The sequence below is a fragment of the Oryx dammah genome, unplaced genomic scaffold (assembly GCF_014754425.2).
Source record: "Oryx dammah isolate SB20612 unplaced genomic scaffold, SCBI_Odam_1.1 HiC_scaffold_27, whole genome shotgun sequence".
NCBI classification, from domain to species: domain Eukaryota; kingdom Metazoa; phylum Chordata; class Mammalia; order Artiodactyla; family Bovidae; genus Oryx; species Oryx dammah.
This window is the reverse complement of record NW_024070211.1, coordinates 120115836-120135076: the sequence shown is the minus strand read 5'-3', so window position 1 is coordinate 120135076 and position 19241 is coordinate 120115836. Positions and strand designations below refer to the sequence as shown.

The window sequence follows — 19241 nt, the reverse complement described above, 5'->3', positions numbered from 1 at the left end:
CTGGAGTGGTACAATGTGGATGTTCTGGTTCAACCACCAATACAGATGCCCATTTTCCAAAGGAAAAACAGTTTAACTTTTCATGATATATTTTAAGATTTTCACCCATCTGGAGCTTATAGAGTTGTGATTGACAATTTAAAAAATCAAGACTCACTTATCCGAACTTCACTTAGTAAGTAATTGTAATTTCATGTTTTGGAAAGTTTAACAGATTTTTTTTAAGGTATCTGTTAAACTCACTGTCAATCTGAGCTTCTGTTCAACGAAACTTTAAAAAATACATATATATATCCCGTGTGCTAGAAACTGGGCTAAATGCTGATAATGAAGATTGCAAAAGATGATCGCTGAACAAAAAAAATCTTAGTCTTACCAGAGAAATAAATCAATTACCACGCTGTGTATTTTCTTATTCTGACCTACTCATCATTGCTGTTTGTGGACTAGCACTATTTTTTGTTACACTAATTGGTTCTAATACTTCATTTTATCAGAATGTCCTTCCATAAACACACCTGTTTATTTTTCCATAAAACTACTACTTACCATTACATGTAACATATACAAGTTATACAATATCTAGCTCACTAAAAGAAAAAAAAAAAAAGATGAAATTGCATTATTATCCGCATTCTGAGAGAGGAGTTAGATAACTTGCTCAAAACCTCACAGTTAATTTGTGGAGCTGGGACTTGAACTCATATTTGTCTAACTGCAAAGCCTTTTACCTGGGTCAGCTGGACTTCCTGGCGATATACAAGGACAGTGTGAGCTTGCCTCCTCTGTGTTGGGGGCAAGGCGCTGGGGTGGTGGTGATCCAGCTCTGCTTTTCCAGTACGAACTTTGTATTATAGTCACAGTTAGTACCTAATTACAATTCAGGTACCTTGGTTCCCCCCACCCCTAAATTTAAAAGAACAGTTCACAAGTATTTTCAACAAATAGAATATTGGCTTTTTGTTAATGGGGAGTATAGTTTATTTTTTTAAGGAAGAACTCTCTTCTACCTCACTGAGAATCAGTTAAAATACACCAAATGGTGCTCAGCATCACAAATGAAGGCAAATCCAAACTACCATGAGATACCACTTCACACCCACTAGAATGGCTCTCATAAACAAACAGAAAATAAGTATGGCAAGGATGTGGAGAAATTTGAGCCCTCATACATTATTGGTAAGACAGTAAAGTGGCAAAGACTTTGTGAAAGCAGTTTGGCAAGTGTAAGACATCGCAGTTTCACTCCTAGGAATACCCTAAAGAACTCAAAACAGATATTTAAACAAATGCCTGGACACACAAGGCCAGCAACATTATTCACAACAGGCGAAATGTTCAAAGAACCAAAATGTCCATAACTGATGAGTGGAGAAAATGTACCAAGTGCTTTTATTTCATAGTGTGTGTTTCTTTTTTAATAAACTAAATTACAGTTGATATACAATATTATATAAATTAAAGGTGTACGATACAGTAACTGACAACTTTTAAAGGTTATATACTCCATGTAGAGTTTTTAAATGCTGGCTATATTCCCTGTATGTACAATATATCCTTACAGCTCATTTTACACATAATAGCTCGTACCTCTTAATCCCCTACCCTTGCTGCCCCCGCTCCGTAACCATTTATTTGTTCTCTATTACCAGTCAATCTGTTTCTTTTTCTTGTTTTGCTTATATCATACTATGCATTTCTTGAAATGCTCAATAACTTTTCTTCTTTAGCCTACTGTTGTGATGTCAGAGGGCTGGGAACATTCTTCACAGTCTTGCAACAAACTTCCTTTGTTTGAGGGGTACTGAAAGTGAAAGTGAAAGTTGCTCAGCCATGTCTGACTCTTTGAGACCCCATGAAGACTACACAGTCCATGGTATTCTCCAGGCCAGAATACTGGAGTGGGGAGCCTTTTCCTTCTCCAGGGTATTCTTTTCTAGTAAGTGAATTCTATTGGTTTTTATAATTTTAATACTCTGTTCATCAATGAAATTAGAGCATTGTCATTTTGGCAGTATTGGTATCATTTAGATCATATTTGCCTCCAAACATGTTTAAGGTAGTTTATCTTTTCTTTCCTGTGCTCTAACCATGGTAAACAGATACCATTTGGAAGTTTAAAACATCTTACATATAGATCTACAGAGAAACTTATTAAAAGTATAAAGTATTTTTTAATTTTAAATTTTTTTAAGTTTTTTTTTAAAAAACAATCTAATCCATGTTTTCAAATGAATCATCCTCTGTCAATTAGTTTAAGAGGTTGCTGTTGAAGTTTTTTCCTTTTTTAAAGTAAAAACACCTAGTAAGATTTACGGATGTCTCTGGTACTTTTAGCTCATGCCATCTTCCTCCGAAGTTGTAACTTACTAAGTTCTGATTTACTTCTATTTTCAGCTGTTTGCATTAAAATGTCATGCCCTCATTAAGTCACTAGCTACACACACATACATACACATATGGCCCTGATATTGCACACGCCTCCCACAGGCTTTATTAATCTCTTGCACTATGACACAGTAATCAAAAGTATAGAGGGTGCTTACATTAAGAAACAGCCAGTCACTAAAAATCAAGAACACGACCTTAACTGTTCTTCTCTAGCCTCACAGAGATTAAATGGTATTTCATTATCTCCCCTGCCCCTTCCCAATTCTCCTCATTCCAACAATGACCCTAAGCCTCAGAGTACCACTTCTCAAAAAAACTGATTAGAGTGCAGCTAGTACCTAATACTAAGACATGCTTCTCAAAATGCACATTGTCAGAACACCCTTGGACCAAGAATTAGAATCTCTGCTTTGGATAATGGTTGATTACAAAACAATCTCCTGATTCACCAAGTCTAACCAGAACGCTACCCACATATACTATCAGGGTTAAGGTAACCCTACAAGTTATCATACTAACTGGGGTATTTCTGAAAGTGAAAGGAAATGCCCTTGACAGTGACACTAAGACAAAAGATAAAAACCAGGATGCATGGTCAAGACAGGTTCCTGTGTTACGCCGCACCTTTGAAAACTCGGCTAGTTTCAGTACTACTTTCAACTTAGGAGTTCACTAACCTTATCCTAAAATGTCATACAAGAGTATTACACCAAGAGTTGAAAATATAAAGAAACGTAAGATCCACACCCAGTCCTGGTGCCCAGTTCAGCTGGGAAGAAAGGGGATGTGGCAAGAGGCGCGAAGCACCAGAGGATAAATACAAGTCTCTCAAAAGACAGAGGTGCACCAAAAGCTTTACAAGATGGAGGATTTAAAATGGGTCTTAAAAGAGCACTATTGATTGGTGGATGAAAATCATTCGAGACCTTGAGAAAAGGTAAACAAAGATGCAGAGCCTAGAAGCCCATGTTATGGCCAGGGGATGGGAAGCAGACCACTTCTGCTGGAGCACAGGTTTTATACATAACAGAAGATAAAGATAAGTTAGGAACCAAATGAAGAACATTTTGATGGACACCCACTAAAATTCCTGAGGGAATTCCATGATCAAAAAGCAGCTGTGGGACTTCCCTGATGGTCCAGTGGTTAAAAACCTGCCTGCCAATGCAGGGGACAGGGGTTCGATCCCTGGTCTGAGAAGATTTCACATGCAGCAGGGCACCTAAGTCTGTGGGCTACAACTCCTGAGCTGGAGCTCTGGAGCCAGCCAGTTGCAACTACTGAAGGCCGCACGCCCTAGAGCCTGGGCATTGCAACAAGAGAAGTTACCACACTGAGAAGCCCGCACTCCGCGCCTGCAGAGTAGCCCCCATTCACCGCAAATAGAGAGAGCAAAGAGTGCCCAGGGGAGATGAGAAGGGAAAAAAAGATACAAGGGTGAAAAAAGAATACACACTACACCAACACATTCACACCATAAATTTCTAAAAGGAAATACTAAATGGAAAGAAGAGTCATTAGGAGAAAGAAGAAACACCTCAGGAATGTCAACAAGAAGTTGAAAGTAAAGAAATATAAGAAGGAAGGCACTTAAAAGTAAATTGAAAATAAGTCACATGAAGAAAACATTGGCAGCTAGATTATCAAATAGCCTTAGAAAATAAAATAGAAAAGACAGATTATAAAACGATGAAAGAAATACAAAAAAAGGAAAGAAAGTGGGAGATATGGCTCAGTAAACTAAACATAAATGGGCAGACAGAGAGTGGATAAGAAAAGATGACAGAATTAAATGGGCTTTAAAAAAAAGGAAAAAACACCTCTCAGAAACAGCATGAGGCTAATAATTAGAGACACAAGATAAATGAAAAGGCCCAGTTTGAGGCAATGGGCTAGCAGAAAAATCCCATTTTTATTTTCAGATTTTCCTGTAAATAAAACTAAACTCACTAATAATAAAAAGATCAAAAGAATATGTAAAGAAACGTATTTGCCAGAGAATGTGTATATGTACATGTTAAGATCATACAAAAAGCTTAAATTTAGTATAAGATTTCAGAGTTTAGGGGAAATATCAAAAAGTAAAATGCTACAGGAAGAAAATAATTTTTGCATAAAAGACAATTTCATGTATAGTAAAATCATACATATTTGGTCATAAGAGATTTTACACAAGAAGTCTATTACAAATTATACATTTCTGGAAGCAATGTTACACAACAATATTTTTATTAGAATACTATGATTGGACACCATTACAGTGTGGGATCTAGAGCAGTTAATTTGCAACTGGAAGTGTTAATCCTTTCCCACTGCTGTCGTCCAGTCTCTAAGTTGTCTCCGACTCTTTGTGACCCCATGAACTGCAGCATGACAGGCTTCCCTGTCCTTCATCATCTCCCAGAGTTTGCTCAAATTCATGTCCATTGAGTTGGTGATGCCAGCCAACCATCTCATTCTCTGTTACCCCTTTCTCCTCCTGCCCGCAATCCTTCCCAACATCAAGGTCTTTTCCAGTAAGTTGATTTCTTCCCATCAGGTGGCCAAAGTATCGAGCATCAGTCCTTCCAATGAATATTCAGGGGTGATTTCTTTTAGGATTGACTGGTTTGATCTCCTTGCAGTCCAAGGCACTCTCAAGAGTCTTCTCCAGTGCCACAGTCCAAAAGCATGAATTATTTGGCTATGAGCCTCCTTTATGGTCCAACTCTCACATCTTTACACGACTACTGGAAAAACCATAGCTTTGACTACACAGACCTTTGTCAGCCAAGTGATGTCTCTGCTTTTTAATACGCTGCCTAGGTGTGTCATAGCTTTCCTTCCATAGAGCAGACGTCTTTTAACTTCATGGTCGTGGTCACCCCCTGGACATTTGGAGAAGGGAGCAGGAGCTGGGTCCTGGGGGCCACAGTAACTGGGAGAGGCCCTGCCAACATGAAGCCCAATGGCGCTCAGTGTCTTCTAAAGCAAAGCACATGCTGCTGTGCACCAAGTCGCTCCAGTCATGTCTGACTCTGTCCAACCCCACGGACTGCAGCCCACCAAGATCCTCTGTCTGCAGGATTTTCTGGGCAAGAATACTTGAGTGGGTTGCCATTTCCTTCTCCAGAGGATCTCCCCGCATCTCTTACATTTCCTGCGTTAGCAGCCGTGCCCTTTACCACTAGTGCCACCTGGGAAGCCCAAGGCAAAGCGCAATGCAGTCCAAAATGCCCAAGGGGACACTGGTAAGAAACACTGTAGATGGACAGAGAACGTTGCTTTTCTTGTATATTTAGATAAAATAAAGTTCATTTTCTTGTGATTAATTTGATTCTGATAAAGGTCTCTGCATTCCACCTTAATCTATTTTAATTCAGAACTTAAAAACAGACATATAGTTCTAATATAGGAATTTTAGTTACTAAGACATTGATTATCCCTTCACAAATTATATGGTGAGGAGAACATCTTATGTTTAAAGCAACAGCTTCAAGAAGTATTCAGTTTTCAAAATAATACCTAGGGCAATGGCTGAGTTGAATAACATGCCTTTGCATTATGTTACCACCAAATATGTCCAGGCAACTTTTATGCATGCAAAGTTTCCTAACAGTGGCCATATACTGAAGGACTGCAATTGAATGAAAGAAAACAAATACAAGTTCACGAATCAGAAAAGGATAGGTAACCAACTCACTATTTTGAAAAGGAGGAAAAAAATAAATCTGATAAACAAGAGGAAGAATTAAGCACTTACTCTGCCTTCACTATGGAACTTACCAGACTGGTAACCAAATAGAAGATGTGGGCAAGTTTCTGTTTAGACAAGTATTACAGTGGCTACCAGCATCACAAAAAGACAACCAGATTTTTAGGTGTTTCCTGATGAAATAGTTCACTACCACCTATGAAGCAGTTTTGTCAAAAGAAAAAAAAGGCGGGGATGGTAATCAATCCTGAATATTAACAAGCCTTCTGACCTAACTCCCAAATTTACAGGAAACGCTGAACAAAAAGATACTAAACTTTGCCGTCAGAGTGCAACAAGCAAAATCTAGACTTAAAAACTCAGCCCTGTTTCATTTAAATAATCTGCAAAAATGAAAAAGGGAAAGACAAAAACAAAAACAGAAAGAAATTAAAGATTGGATGATATATAAAACACATCAACCAATTACAATGTGTCTATTTGGATACTGATTCAAATTACCTTTGAAGAAGGAAGGTAGACAATTCTTAAGACATTTGTAAATTTGAACATGACTGATTTAAGAATTTTGATATTTTTAGATGTGTTAGTGACACTGGGTTAAGTTAAAAGTCTTTATCTTTTGGAAATGCACCTGAAATATCTGTTCTTTAAAAATGCAGATTAAATGACGTCTGAGATTTGCTTCAACATGATATAGGAGGGTGAAATGATCAGGGTTATAGATGACATAAGATTGGCTCAGAGTTGTTAACAATTGAAACTAGGTGAAGGCTACATGGCTATTTATCATACTAGCCTGTTTACTTCTGTAGATGTTCCAAGTTCTCCATAATAAAAAGTTAATTTAAAAAAATTAAGAAACCTCAGCAGGAGGGAAAAGGGATCATTTGCAACATGTTTATTTAGGGCTTATAAAAGAAAATGAATACTTAGCTTAGTCCTCTAATGGATATGGGGATATAAAGCATCTGGGAGGATGTAACAGAGAGATCTTTAAAAATTTTAAACAGACACTAGTGTAAATAAAATAAATAAAATCTAAAGGTGCACTAGTTAAAACTGTCATTGAATTCCACGTGGTCACATGCATCTAAAGTTGCTCAAACCATTCAAATGCTGCATTTTTCCCCCTTTGTGATTGAAGGTAAATTTACTACAAGTATATATATTACAAATCCAACAAATATCACCAATCTCCTTAGAAACAAGTGTGAAACAAAAAGAAAACCGTAAAGCCAAGGCCTTAAGATGCCCTCTAAATTTTGTTGTTACTACTGTTTAAATTGAGAAGACTACAGAAAGCAGCAGGAAGCCATAAAAAACATGTAGCCACAATCTTCTGAGATGGATTCTCTTGGGGACCCTAAATAAATGGATTCTTGACCTACTAAAATTTAATGTAAAAAAATGATCCATTTGTAAAGGACCCATAAGATTGTAAATGGCAAACACACTACAAATAACCACCCTTAGAAAGGGAATGAATGGTGTTTATAAAAAGCAAGTCCCATGGATGTAAAGGGAGAATCATCATGATGATTTATAAGTAAAGGAAAATAAAATAAAAAGGTAACAAAATTCATGTTTCCCTAGGCCCTTCACTCAGACCAAAATATGTGGAGCTATACTCCCAAAAGCAATTTCAGACTAGAGATGTCTTTATTTTTCCCCAGACAAGCTAGAAGTTAAACAGAATGACAAAGTATATTTACTCTGGGACAGTGAAGCAGGAAAGAAACTTCAGACTGGCAGAACTGGTCCAAATCCCTCCAAAATAGGCCGAGAAAAAAAAGAGAGGTAGATTTAAAGTCATTCCTTTGCTCAAAGAGAAGCTTTACACAAGGAACTACAAGTCAGAGAACAAAGATTTGCCTTCTCTGTTATGATCATATTCATTCCCTGACCTTCTTCCTTACAAGGAAAGAGAGAAGCTGAGCTGGCAACTTGGGGAATGCTCCCTAAAAAAGAAAATGATTCTGTCTGAATGATTAAAAAAAAAAAAAAAAAAACCACTAATGCAAGCCTAGCACCCCCAAGGCAAAAAAGAAAACTCTTCTTTCTCCAATTCACCAACTGAACCTCACTTGCCAGGTTCTAAAACCAGAGTATGCTGGGTCCTTCAAGAGACTATAAGCAAACAGATGGGATACACTCACACTAAGAACGCACCTACAGACCATGAAACAAACTCTGAATGCTTTTACCAGATTTCTCAACCAGCAGTGTACAGAAGCAAGAAGTGCTTACATTTACGTCAAAACTAAGCCTAGATTTTTGCCCTGGAGCTGTTATGTATATATATGCACCACATGTATGACAACTCTCAGATTACCTTTTGAAACCTTAACAAGAACGATACTTCATAGAATTGTTTTGGGAATTAAATAAAATAGCATATTAATAGGCACTATAGTATGGAAATCCAATAGAGTGTCAGGCTGGGTGCTCAATTATTTCCTCTTTCCTTTTCTGAAGTGAGAACGAAAGTTGCCTATTCATGAACCACATACAGTTTGTACAAAATATAGGCAGAGAAATTTCTCTCTAAGTATCCATATGCTCCCCAACATTTTCCACCTTGAGGTCATGTGATTAAATCTGTATCCTACTTTCAGACCAAAGTACTTACAGCCAGCACATGACCCTCTAGTTATCCTGCCTGGACATGTTGAAAATGGCAGAGCTACAAGTTAGTTGTAAGCTGCACAGATCCCAGCCAACACATGGAAGAGCCACCCAGGAGTCCAACATTTATATGTTGAAGTTAATGCAACACAAAACAGCTTATCAAAACTTAATGTCTCCTTTTATAGCCTAACTGCACTCAAATGCATACATAAAGATGGCAAGTCCTATGCTTAGGTATCATGGGATTCCCCAGTGGTTCAGTGGCAAAGAATCTGCCTGCAATGCAGGAGGCATAGGTTTGATCCCTAGGTGGGGAAAATCCCCTGGAGAAGGAAATGGTAGCCCACACCAGTATTCTTGCCTGGGAAATCCCATGGACAGAGGAGGCTATAGTCCATGGAGTCTCAACAGAGTCAGACACAACTGAAGCAACTTAGTATGCATGCATGCTTAGGTATTAAAGGCTATCTTCCTGTCTGTGTAAGTTGGTATGTCCAGAATGAACAGAATAATTAAGAGAGAATACCGATAGCAAAGCAGAAAAGTAATCCAACATACACAGAATAACTTAGAAACTGATGCTTATAGTTTCACCTCAAAAGAAAAGGAGAAAAAAACTCTAAAATCAAGAATCTAAACTCTTCTAATCATACAGGTTAGACAATTAAAAAAAAAAAAAAAAAGCAACGCTCCAAAAATAAAAGCTGAGAAACTAAGAACAGCTATGAGGAAACAGGTAAAAGGAAGAAAAGCAGAACAAGACTCTAAACACCCTTGCACCATGTAGTAGAACAGCCGGCGCCCCTTGTCACTGCCACGGTAGCAGTACAGGGCCACAACTGCTGACCCACAGTCTGGAATGTCCCAAAAGCCCTAAAAATCAAAGACTGAAAAATAATTTGGCAGCAACACCAAACATGAACTAACCTGAAACGATCTGTAGTGCCGATGTATCCCACTTAGTGAGAGCATTCATACAGTTTGGGTGTAGAAATATGAATGTGTTGGGTGTAGAAATATGAATGTGTTTGATTATGGAGTGCTGACCCAGATCCCACTGGCAGTGTTATATAAGCTACATCACATTCCCTTTCTAAAATCTGAGAACTTTCACATTCTGAAACGTTACTGGCCCCACAGGTTAGAAATAAAGGACTGGGGACTTGTAACAGTAATAGGATAATCTCTGCATTGTCTTAATGATAGTAATCAAAATCAGAGGAAGAGCATGGCTTTCTAAACCGTTTGCAGTTCCATGGACTGAATCAAACTGAATTTTGACAATTTCCCGATGGTTATTTACACTGGATGATACTCCAGTATTTCTAGCAGCACACAGATATAACCAGCCTAAACCTAAATAATGAAGAGCGTATAATGAACTAGTAGGAAACTAGTTAATTAATTTAAAATATTGCTGTATTTCTGGCCTCAGTAGACCATAATTTAAAAGGTACTCAAACAGCCATTCCTGTAGGTTCACATAACAAACAAACAAACAAACAAAAAAGACATGTATCAGATAATAAACTACAGCACAAGAGTAGTGGAGGATGGGGATATCAGCTCTGAGCAAAGTATAGGAGAATGTATATTCACTAGGCATCACTACTGAGATAGGAAAACAAGAATAAATGAACTATGTAAAACTTAAAGAGGCAAAGGTATTGGAGTTAACATCTACAGCAGGATTTCTCACCCTCTACTGGCATTTTAGGCCGGATAAAATCTTTGTTGGAGGGGGTGACCTAGGCATTACAAGGTATTTAAGAGCACCCCTGACCTCTTTCTATTCACTAAATTATTAATAGCAGCTCCTCTTCCCCAGTTGTGAAAAGTCTCTAGGCGTTGCCAATTGTTCCATAGGACAACTGGAGTGGGGTGTGAGAATAAGAAGGCAAAAATCGCCCCCAGATGAGAACTGGGGAAAGAGAAATATTAAAGATTTAAAGATGTTTCTTCTTCTAGATTCTAAAATGCCAAATAAGCTACCCTGTTAAAGCAGTATAGAAAGGGGGAAAAAAATCTTTCTAGTTCTCTAGATCTACAGGTAGTTTTATTCTGTTTTTAGTCTTAATTTTGTAGGAAAGACGAGAATGGCAGATCAAGATCCACTGGAGCACCCCTGTACTCTAAGGAACAATGACTTGTTGACCTTCTTATAACTAAACATATCCATCTGTTGTTACAGCTACTCATTCAAGGATGGAATAAGGTACCAGCTGGTTATCTATAGAAAAGAACAAAACAATTTGAGTCTTGCATGCAGCTGCAAAGTAACCACGTAACTTTTTAAATGCAGTTTTCACCCACTTTCTGATTACATTATCTGTACTGAACTTAACAGATCCCTAATAAAAATGTGACCTGTTGAGGGGGAAAAATATTATTTTCAATTATACCATTCCTTTGGAAAAACTTTTCAGTCACAAAGTACTGAATCTTTCTGCTACACCGGCATGTATGAGGGAAATAACTAGCTTCACTGCAAACCAATTTCTTTTTAATAATACAAATGGTAGCCAAATACCTCTGAACAATCATTAAAAATGACAATTATGAGGACTTCCCCAGTGGTTCAGTGGTTAAGACTCTGCCTTCCAATGCAGAATGTGCAAGTTCAATCTTTGGTTGAGAAACTAAGATCTCACATGCTTCAGTGTGAAGCCAAAAATTAAAACACACACAATTATGAAAAAGTAAAGAATATATGGGATATTTCATAGATCTCTAATCCAAAGTCATTATTTTGTCTAGAATTTCTATTTCTGTCAATTTGACAGACCAACTGGAAAACACCTTCAGTCAGAGTAGTTCTGTTCTTACCTATTTTACAAACTGAGCATCCAACTAAGATTTAATTTTTATAAAAAGGCCATTACAGGATTTTTTTCAAGAGTTGAAAACAAAAGGGCTAGACGATTAATGAAACAATTTTGTTTTATGAAATAGCGTACCTTCACATAGCACATTTTGGCTGACATAAACAACAATCAAATGTATACACAAAAAAGAAAAAGCGATCTACCCATATGTGTGGGAGGATTTAAAACCAAGTATTATATAAGCAACCAATCTATGTAGATTCACATGTCACTGTCATGACCTGCCTTTATATGTCAACTAGAGAAAGCTTCCAAAATCTCTCCTTAGATCACAGAGAAGGAAAGAATGCTATGTTCAGATAACTAGCAAATTATATCAATTCAGAATCAATCTTACAAAATTATTGATATAATCTCATTCTCAGTGGAATACTAAAAGGGAAAACATATCACCACTATTTAAAAGTAGTTTATTATAATCCACTGGACAGAGCATTCTCTGCTGAATTAGGTTTCATTAACCATTAGCATATTTCTTTAAAGAGGATATACTATTTGTTGAACCTTGTCCAGTGTTCTTAGGTTTATTTTCTTTTTTACTCAAGTTCCAAGGAACTGCTTTTAACTAGCTGCCTGACATTCCCAATAGGTGCAGAGCTGATTAAGATAAAATTATTCCGATAGTTGGATGCTGATGCACTGGAGAAAATGCCACCAAAAGTGAAGGTAAACTGCTAAGCTAGCTCTTTAACCACGCCTCAATCACTTTATTGACCCAATTCACATTAAGGAATTTCTAAACATATAAATTCATCTAATCTTCACAACAAATTTATAAAGGGGGTATTATTTTAATGTCTTATTACAGAGATAAGAAACAGAAAGACAGAAATATTCCATAACTTATCTAAGGTAACAGCTATTAAGTGCCAGAGCAGGGGCTTGTACTCAGTCCAGCTCAAGTACCAGTGCTTTTCAAACCTTAAAATACAATCAATCCACCTGGAAATCTAGTTGAAATTCAGATCCTGATTCAGTACTTTTGCAGGGCGGGTAGGCAAGATTCTACATTTCTAAAAGATTCTACAGTTCTAAAATCTCACCTGTGATGCAGATGCTACTGGTCTGAAGACCACCCCTGAGCAGCAAAGTTCTATCTTGCCTAGAAATGGTGCAAGGCGGTAGTAATCCGCAAAAGGAGGCAGAGCTCATCCACAGACAGTTGGCTTATGAGTAAATCAGGGCTTCCCAACTACTGGTTTAAAACTTAACTGCTTTTGTTCATTTTTTAGAAAGAAGGAAATGAGCAAAATTTGCAAGCATCATAGCACCCACTTTCAGGTTTTCGTATGTTAATACAATAACTTGGTACTGTAACGCCTCACTCTCAATAAGGCCTTTCTAACATCCAAAACCTATTTACAATGTCCCTGAATGTCTACTTTAATATAGGTTCAATCTGAACATATTAAAGGATATTTTTATAGCATATTTTTTTGTACTGTCTCAGATATGAAAAGAATTAAAGAGACTGAGTTAAAAATCCAGCACCTTTCTAAACTTCTACCACCTGTCAAGTCCTGAGAGGACGCCCTCTGGGGAACAGATGGAACATAAATGTCTTATAGCACATCTCTCAATTCTACTTAATAACTTTCTCTAAAAACAGGTAAGGAAGGGCACATAATACAATCTCCCTTCATTCTCACTGGTGCATCAACTCTTCACACTCTAATCTAGAATAAAGAATATAAATTGAAGCCACTAAGTGTTATATCTGTAAATGCTTTGGCCTAAAGCATTCCAATACCTAAAAACTGAAATGCCATCAAATCACTGGAAATAACATTTTATCACACGTTTATACAATCAGGAAAAGAAATATCAATACTACCCAAATATATTCAGATAGGTTTAAAGCCACACACTTAATTCAAAAATTAAGTCTATCCTATGATCACCCTGGGTGTATACATATTTGACACAGCTATATAAATAACTAAAAAATACTTTATTAATTAAACATAGGAAAAGATTTAAGAAAAAAATCTTAAGTCTGAGTAATTTTGATTTTGTTGCGTTTTCTTGTGTTTCATTCAAGTTTTTTTTCAATGTACACAGACATACTTTACATTCTTCTCTGAAAATTAAATGTATCACATACTTTGACAAGCTTGTAAAAATCATATTCAAAACCATAATGGAATTCTGATTAATTAACTACACGTGAAAGGCAAAATAATTAGGTTTCATAGATTTCAGACAATATGAATTCACATATTTTCTAGAATTTATTAATAAAGTCCCACTATTAATTATAACATAAATTAACACATTAAACTGTACATTCACCATAAAGCTAAAATTCTCACCTGTGAATTACAAGAATACCATGAATACATATTTGACACAAAGGTAAAAATACAACTTTTAAATTAGCTGTCAAAAATCCTAAAAATGTCTCCAGTAACCCTTACTATTCCAAACTCCTACTCAAGAACAAGACCTAGATGTTCTTCCACCCAAAAGAATCTGAAGACTTACAGAAAAACACATAAAAATATGTGAATATTTCACTTGTCCAGCATATGAAAGAAGACTGTCTCTAAACTAATAAAAACAAAAAAAACCTTCTCCGGTCTCCTACTAAGACTGATATTTTCTCAGGGTTTTTTTTTTTTTCTTCTATTAATCACTCACACAGTCACAAAAGAACTCATACATTAAAAAAAGCAGAGAACTGAACAGTGTCATTTGCAGTAGCTGACAGTGATCACAAGTTGTGAGGAGAGAAAGCACAGATGATGTATGTATGCCAAGTTACTGCTCAATGAGCAAGCCCAAAGGATCACCATTTCACCAGTCTAATCACTAAATGTGAAGCATTATTTCATGGACTGAAAGGAAATCTGGTATATAAAGAGAAAAATAAAAGCAAATTAAACTAAACTTTCTATTAAACTAAACTTTCTATCTCTAAGACAGACTATACTTCCTCTACAATAATCGTCAGTGACCTTGTGGAAACATTCCTGGGTTAAACAGGCAGAGCACATTTCTTCAGCAACTGCAACATATTATTCTCAGGGCATCCAGCATGTGTCTATTGGGCTTACTAGATTTACACACGAACACTATTTAATAGTTTGTGCCATTTGCAGAAAATCAACAAAAACCTTTCAAAAATGTTTGACCTTATATCCAATTTTAAAACAATAAAGACTTTTGAACCGATAGATCTTTACATGTTTCTATAATGAGAAATACCAGAATACACTCTCCATGTTAAGTAATTCTTCCAGAGAGCAAATTTAACCTGACCTCCCTAAATGGCTACAGATTTGATACACCATTTAGAAGCCTGAAAGGAAATACTGATTTATTTATTCTCTAAAGCAGTGCTGTTCAACAGAAATACAACATGAGCCACACTGTAATTTTAAATTGTCTAGTAACCGTATTAAAACAGGAAAAAAAGAAATTAATTTAAAAACATTTTACATACCGAAATAACCCAAACCCAACATATCAAAATATCAGTATTTCAACATGTAATAAATATTTTTTGAAAATCAGTAAAAATATTTTGCATTCTTTTCTTCAGACTGTTTTCAAATTCTGATGTGTATTTTACACTTACAGAACATCTCATTTTGGACTACAACCGGAGCGCTCAATAGCCACAAGTGGTTAGTGGCTACATTACTGGACAGCACAGATAGCTCCTAAGTACTACTTTGATATCTGACATACTACTATCTGTTTAAAATTAGCTTACATTCATGTTTCTGTTTTGAATTGAAATGTCTGATTACAAATATTAATATAAGCAAATAAACATCAGATCACCTTATCAGAGGACCCAGTTAACATACACAATAAGAAGCGGTTGGATTACATCCTATTATATCTCAAGTAGATTTCAGAAACAGGTCTGATCACCACTAGCGAACACAACTTGTAGAAAAATATAGGTAAGACAAGAAAACACTTTCATATCAAACTGTAACACTGCTTTATTTCTAGTAGCCATTCTGGTTTCTGAGTACCTATCTCCATGCAAATTGTCTACAAGACAGTTTTTCTAAGTTTGATGAATTTTAGAAGTCATACAGTCACAGATGAAAAACTGAGTGCTAAGAGGAATTTAAATAATATTTCAGGGAAAAAATTACAAACCAGTTACTTTTAATGCACCTTATACCAACCAACAATCTTAAATCATTCTACGTGAGTTTCACTGAAATGACTTCTTCCCACAAATTCCAACTCATTCACTGTCTTTTATACACGTTTCTAGTACCAAAAATACTAAGGATTTTCCCAAGTAATTAAACCATCTGATTAAAATGTAAATAATTCCAACAATGCATTCTCTAGAAAACAGCAACTAAAACCATTAGCTTAGCACATAAACTCTGTCCTAAAGGCAAGTTACTGAATAAATCAAACAGAAATAACTATACTCCTGTTTACTGCATTTACATTTTTGTATCACCACATTCAGCAATTTCTAAATTTGGAAGGTCAGTTCAGATTGCACACAAGCAGTAACTTTAAAGCTTAGCAAAATTTTAGAAGTTTCTGCAATATACTTCTGAATAAACACACTACAGAACTATTACAACAGAATAAAAATCAGCACCGTTCATACTAATCCCAGCAAGAAGCAAAAATCAATATATTCATAAGTTCAAAATGTATGATACACTCTAAAAAGGTTTTTTCCCTCCCAAATTTATTTGATTCACCCAAGATAATTTTTTGTTCAATCCACTTGCAAAGCTGAAAAGAAGCAAATGTAGCCTCTTCTGCAGCACAAATATCCAACAACGATACATGAATCTCTGGATATTTTTCCACAATTTGAAATTAAAACAACACAATTTGTTTCTTACCTGCAGTTAGGAGGAGGATCAAGGGTTATTTCAGCTAGCTCCTTCTGAATTCTGTTAGTGAAATGAGAGCAGACAAAAAGGATTTGAGAGTCTACAGAATAACCGGGGAATTACACTGCCCTCTACCACCATGCAGTTAAATGCAAGGCTGGCTTCGCCCTCAGTAATGCTAACATGGCTGCTCCCTCTTTGTTCTCAGAGGCATAACCCAAATCCCTTAACAGAAACTTCGCAGCTTTTTTTCTCACTTGCTACTGTAAGTAAGTAAGACAGTCACACCTGATTTGAGAACTAGCCCTCCACTTGTACTCAGAAAAGGATGTAAAATGTATTTTAGTGCACTTTTTACCAGATAAATTCTCTTTTCAAGCTTATATGCAAATGAGACAAGAAGGGAGGAGGGAAAGTACTAGAATATTTGACAATGACTCCAAGACACTTTACCAAGGTAAAAACTAACAAGCTACTGCAAGTGCACATTAATAATTTTGACAATATTTTACCTGTCAGAAAAAAGTGTGAAATTTACAAATATTTTTACCAGTGAAAAACTTTCAAAAAATTCTGATATTTGTAGTTAAGTAAATCTGTTTCCCCTGACTTTAAGTACAGCACTTAAATTTAATAAATTTGGGAGAAAAGATAGACAGCCTTGAGGTAAGAGGAAAAAGAGTGGTTCTTATTTTATTCAAATTTACAATGCTTTCAAAACTTAAGATATGTTTAGTATGTTCATCAACAAGATTGTAAGAAACTGAGAAGAATTTTAAATTATCTCATGGACTGCTGTTATTTCATAAAATATCCTAGTTATTAACACTTGATTATTGATACAACAGAGGTAAAAATCCACAGACCATCACTAACAGAACGCCAACATTTGATCAGCTTTTATATTTTCTTTTTCTTTGGGTTGAGATCAACAAAAATCAATAAAATGTCGATTTGGGCTAATGCTATAGGAACACCTGATGTGTAATTACTAAAATTCACAGGTATTCCACTTACTACTACCATTGATTGGAGTCCCATTGACAGCATCTTTTTTTTTCACTATCACAGAAATATAAATCAACAGAAAACAAATGATCTTTCACTTATATCCAACAAAATATGCTTCTCCTGCTGTTGAGTATTAACATGTCAAGCATATCCACAAATTTTAGAGTGAAGAGGCGTAATGGCAAACTTCTCAATCACCAAGTACCACCCAACATGTAAACGTTTCAGTTTTACCTACTCTCACAAGGACACGGAGGTATGACCATAGCTTAATTAGAAAAAGTAAAACCTGAGATGAATGACTTAAGGTCAAGCTTGTAAAAACTGAAAACAGACTTGAAGTACAATTTTAAAATCTGCCTTCAAATACAGCCAAGGCCCCGACTTTAAAAATGTTCTAGCAAACATGACCATTTCTGATCATTAAGTTTCATGAAGAGAGGCACTGATCTCTCCAAGTGTCACCTTCAATGAAGATGAATATTACTGATAAAAAGACAACATCCTCAAATGTACCAGCTAATCTGGGATCACCAAATTTTCCTTGCCAACTCCTTAATCTGTCAGATGTTACTCCAATCTCTACTCAAGGACACTCTCTCTGAAGTTACCAAAGCAAAGAACAAGTTTGCTTAAAAGTCTCATTCTAGGGAGGTGGCTTATATACCACCTAAACAGAATGACAACTCATTCAAGTCCAGACAAAACCGATAGCAAAGGAAATATTTTTGAACTATTGCTGCTGATGTTAAATCAACAAAAGCGTCCATTTGGAAGACGAACTGACAACGTGCTTAATCCTTTTTTCACACGTTACCTTTTAGCACTAGTGGATAATTTAGCAGTGGTTTTGCTAGAGAGTTTGGTGTTTTTCTTCTGCTGGGTGGCAGAAGGTTTTCTTTCTTCTTGTTCTTCAGGCTCTGGAGCGGCTGGGTCTCGCTGGTCTGCATCTGAACTACCACTGCTGGTGCTGGGGCTCTCATCATCGGACCTCTGCCGATCACTGGACATCTTGGTGAAGTTATTTCTTGGAAAACTTTTAAAGAAAAAACGGGGAAAGAAAGGAAATGTAAGTCTAAGAAATAAACCAATAGCATTTTCTTCTCTTAATCTTCACCTAAAACCGTGTTTTAGTGAAAACGCTTCAAAAGTGTTCACACTTATCTCATCGTACAGCAAGGTTACAGGGGAGGTGATGTGTCTCACAACGGCAGCGTTCAGGGATTTACCGAACTCAAGTTAGAAAACCCACTCACATTTTTTTCCATCCCTTGGACAATCTATCAATTGTCTACTTTCTCAGAAGGCATGAAACAGATTTGCCAGGGAACTTAGGGAACGAGCATTAATAACATATGACACACTGTAAATAACAGATCTCGCTGAAAAATGTTAAAAAGTCACTAATAACGTCTAAATATTTACACACTGACATTGGTCAAAGCTACCAAATTCCTTTTCGGAGAGGAAAACATACCCTGTTAATCGCCCATATGCTTATTTAAGGTGGTGATTCCTCCTCTGTGCACGTAAGCCTTTAAATACAACACTTAGGAATTTTAAAAATCAACTAACAAGCTGTTCTGGCCACGGCCAGCAGCGAAGATTCATCCGGCCAAGACCAAGCTGCCACCCTGGGAAAAGCAAAATTCAAACTGCACCTTCTGCAAAGCTCCCCATGCCATCAAGGTTCCTCGCTCAATTTTTACATCACGGACCGACATTTTGTCCAAAATAACCAAAAAAAAAAAAATTTCACAGGAAAAACAAACAAACAAAGCCTCAAGAAGTGCAACAAAT

At 36.4% G+C, this 19241-nt stretch overlaps 1 protein-coding gene across 3 annotated transcripts in view; it reads right to left on the bottom strand.

Annotated features, from left to right (window-relative positions):
• Positions 1–19241, bottom strand: part of UBE2E3 (ubiquitin conjugating enzyme E2 E3) — an 89962-nt gene extending 70721 nt beyond the window's left edge. Inside the window, exons 1-3 of one of the 3 annotated variants that reach the window (XM_040227737.1) lie at positions 18919–19241; positions 18259–18477; positions 16440–16490 (exon numbers count right to left, since the gene is read on the bottom strand). In XM_040227737.1, coding sequence (XP_040083671.1) covers positions 16440–16490; positions 18259–18452 — 245 coding nt within the window. In that variant the 5' untranslated portion in view covers positions 18453–18477; positions 18919–19241. The remainder of the gene's footprint in view (positions 1–16439; positions 16491–18258; positions 18478–18918) is intronic. The other 2 variants (XM_040227738.1, XM_040227739.1) reach the window with 2 other exon arrangements.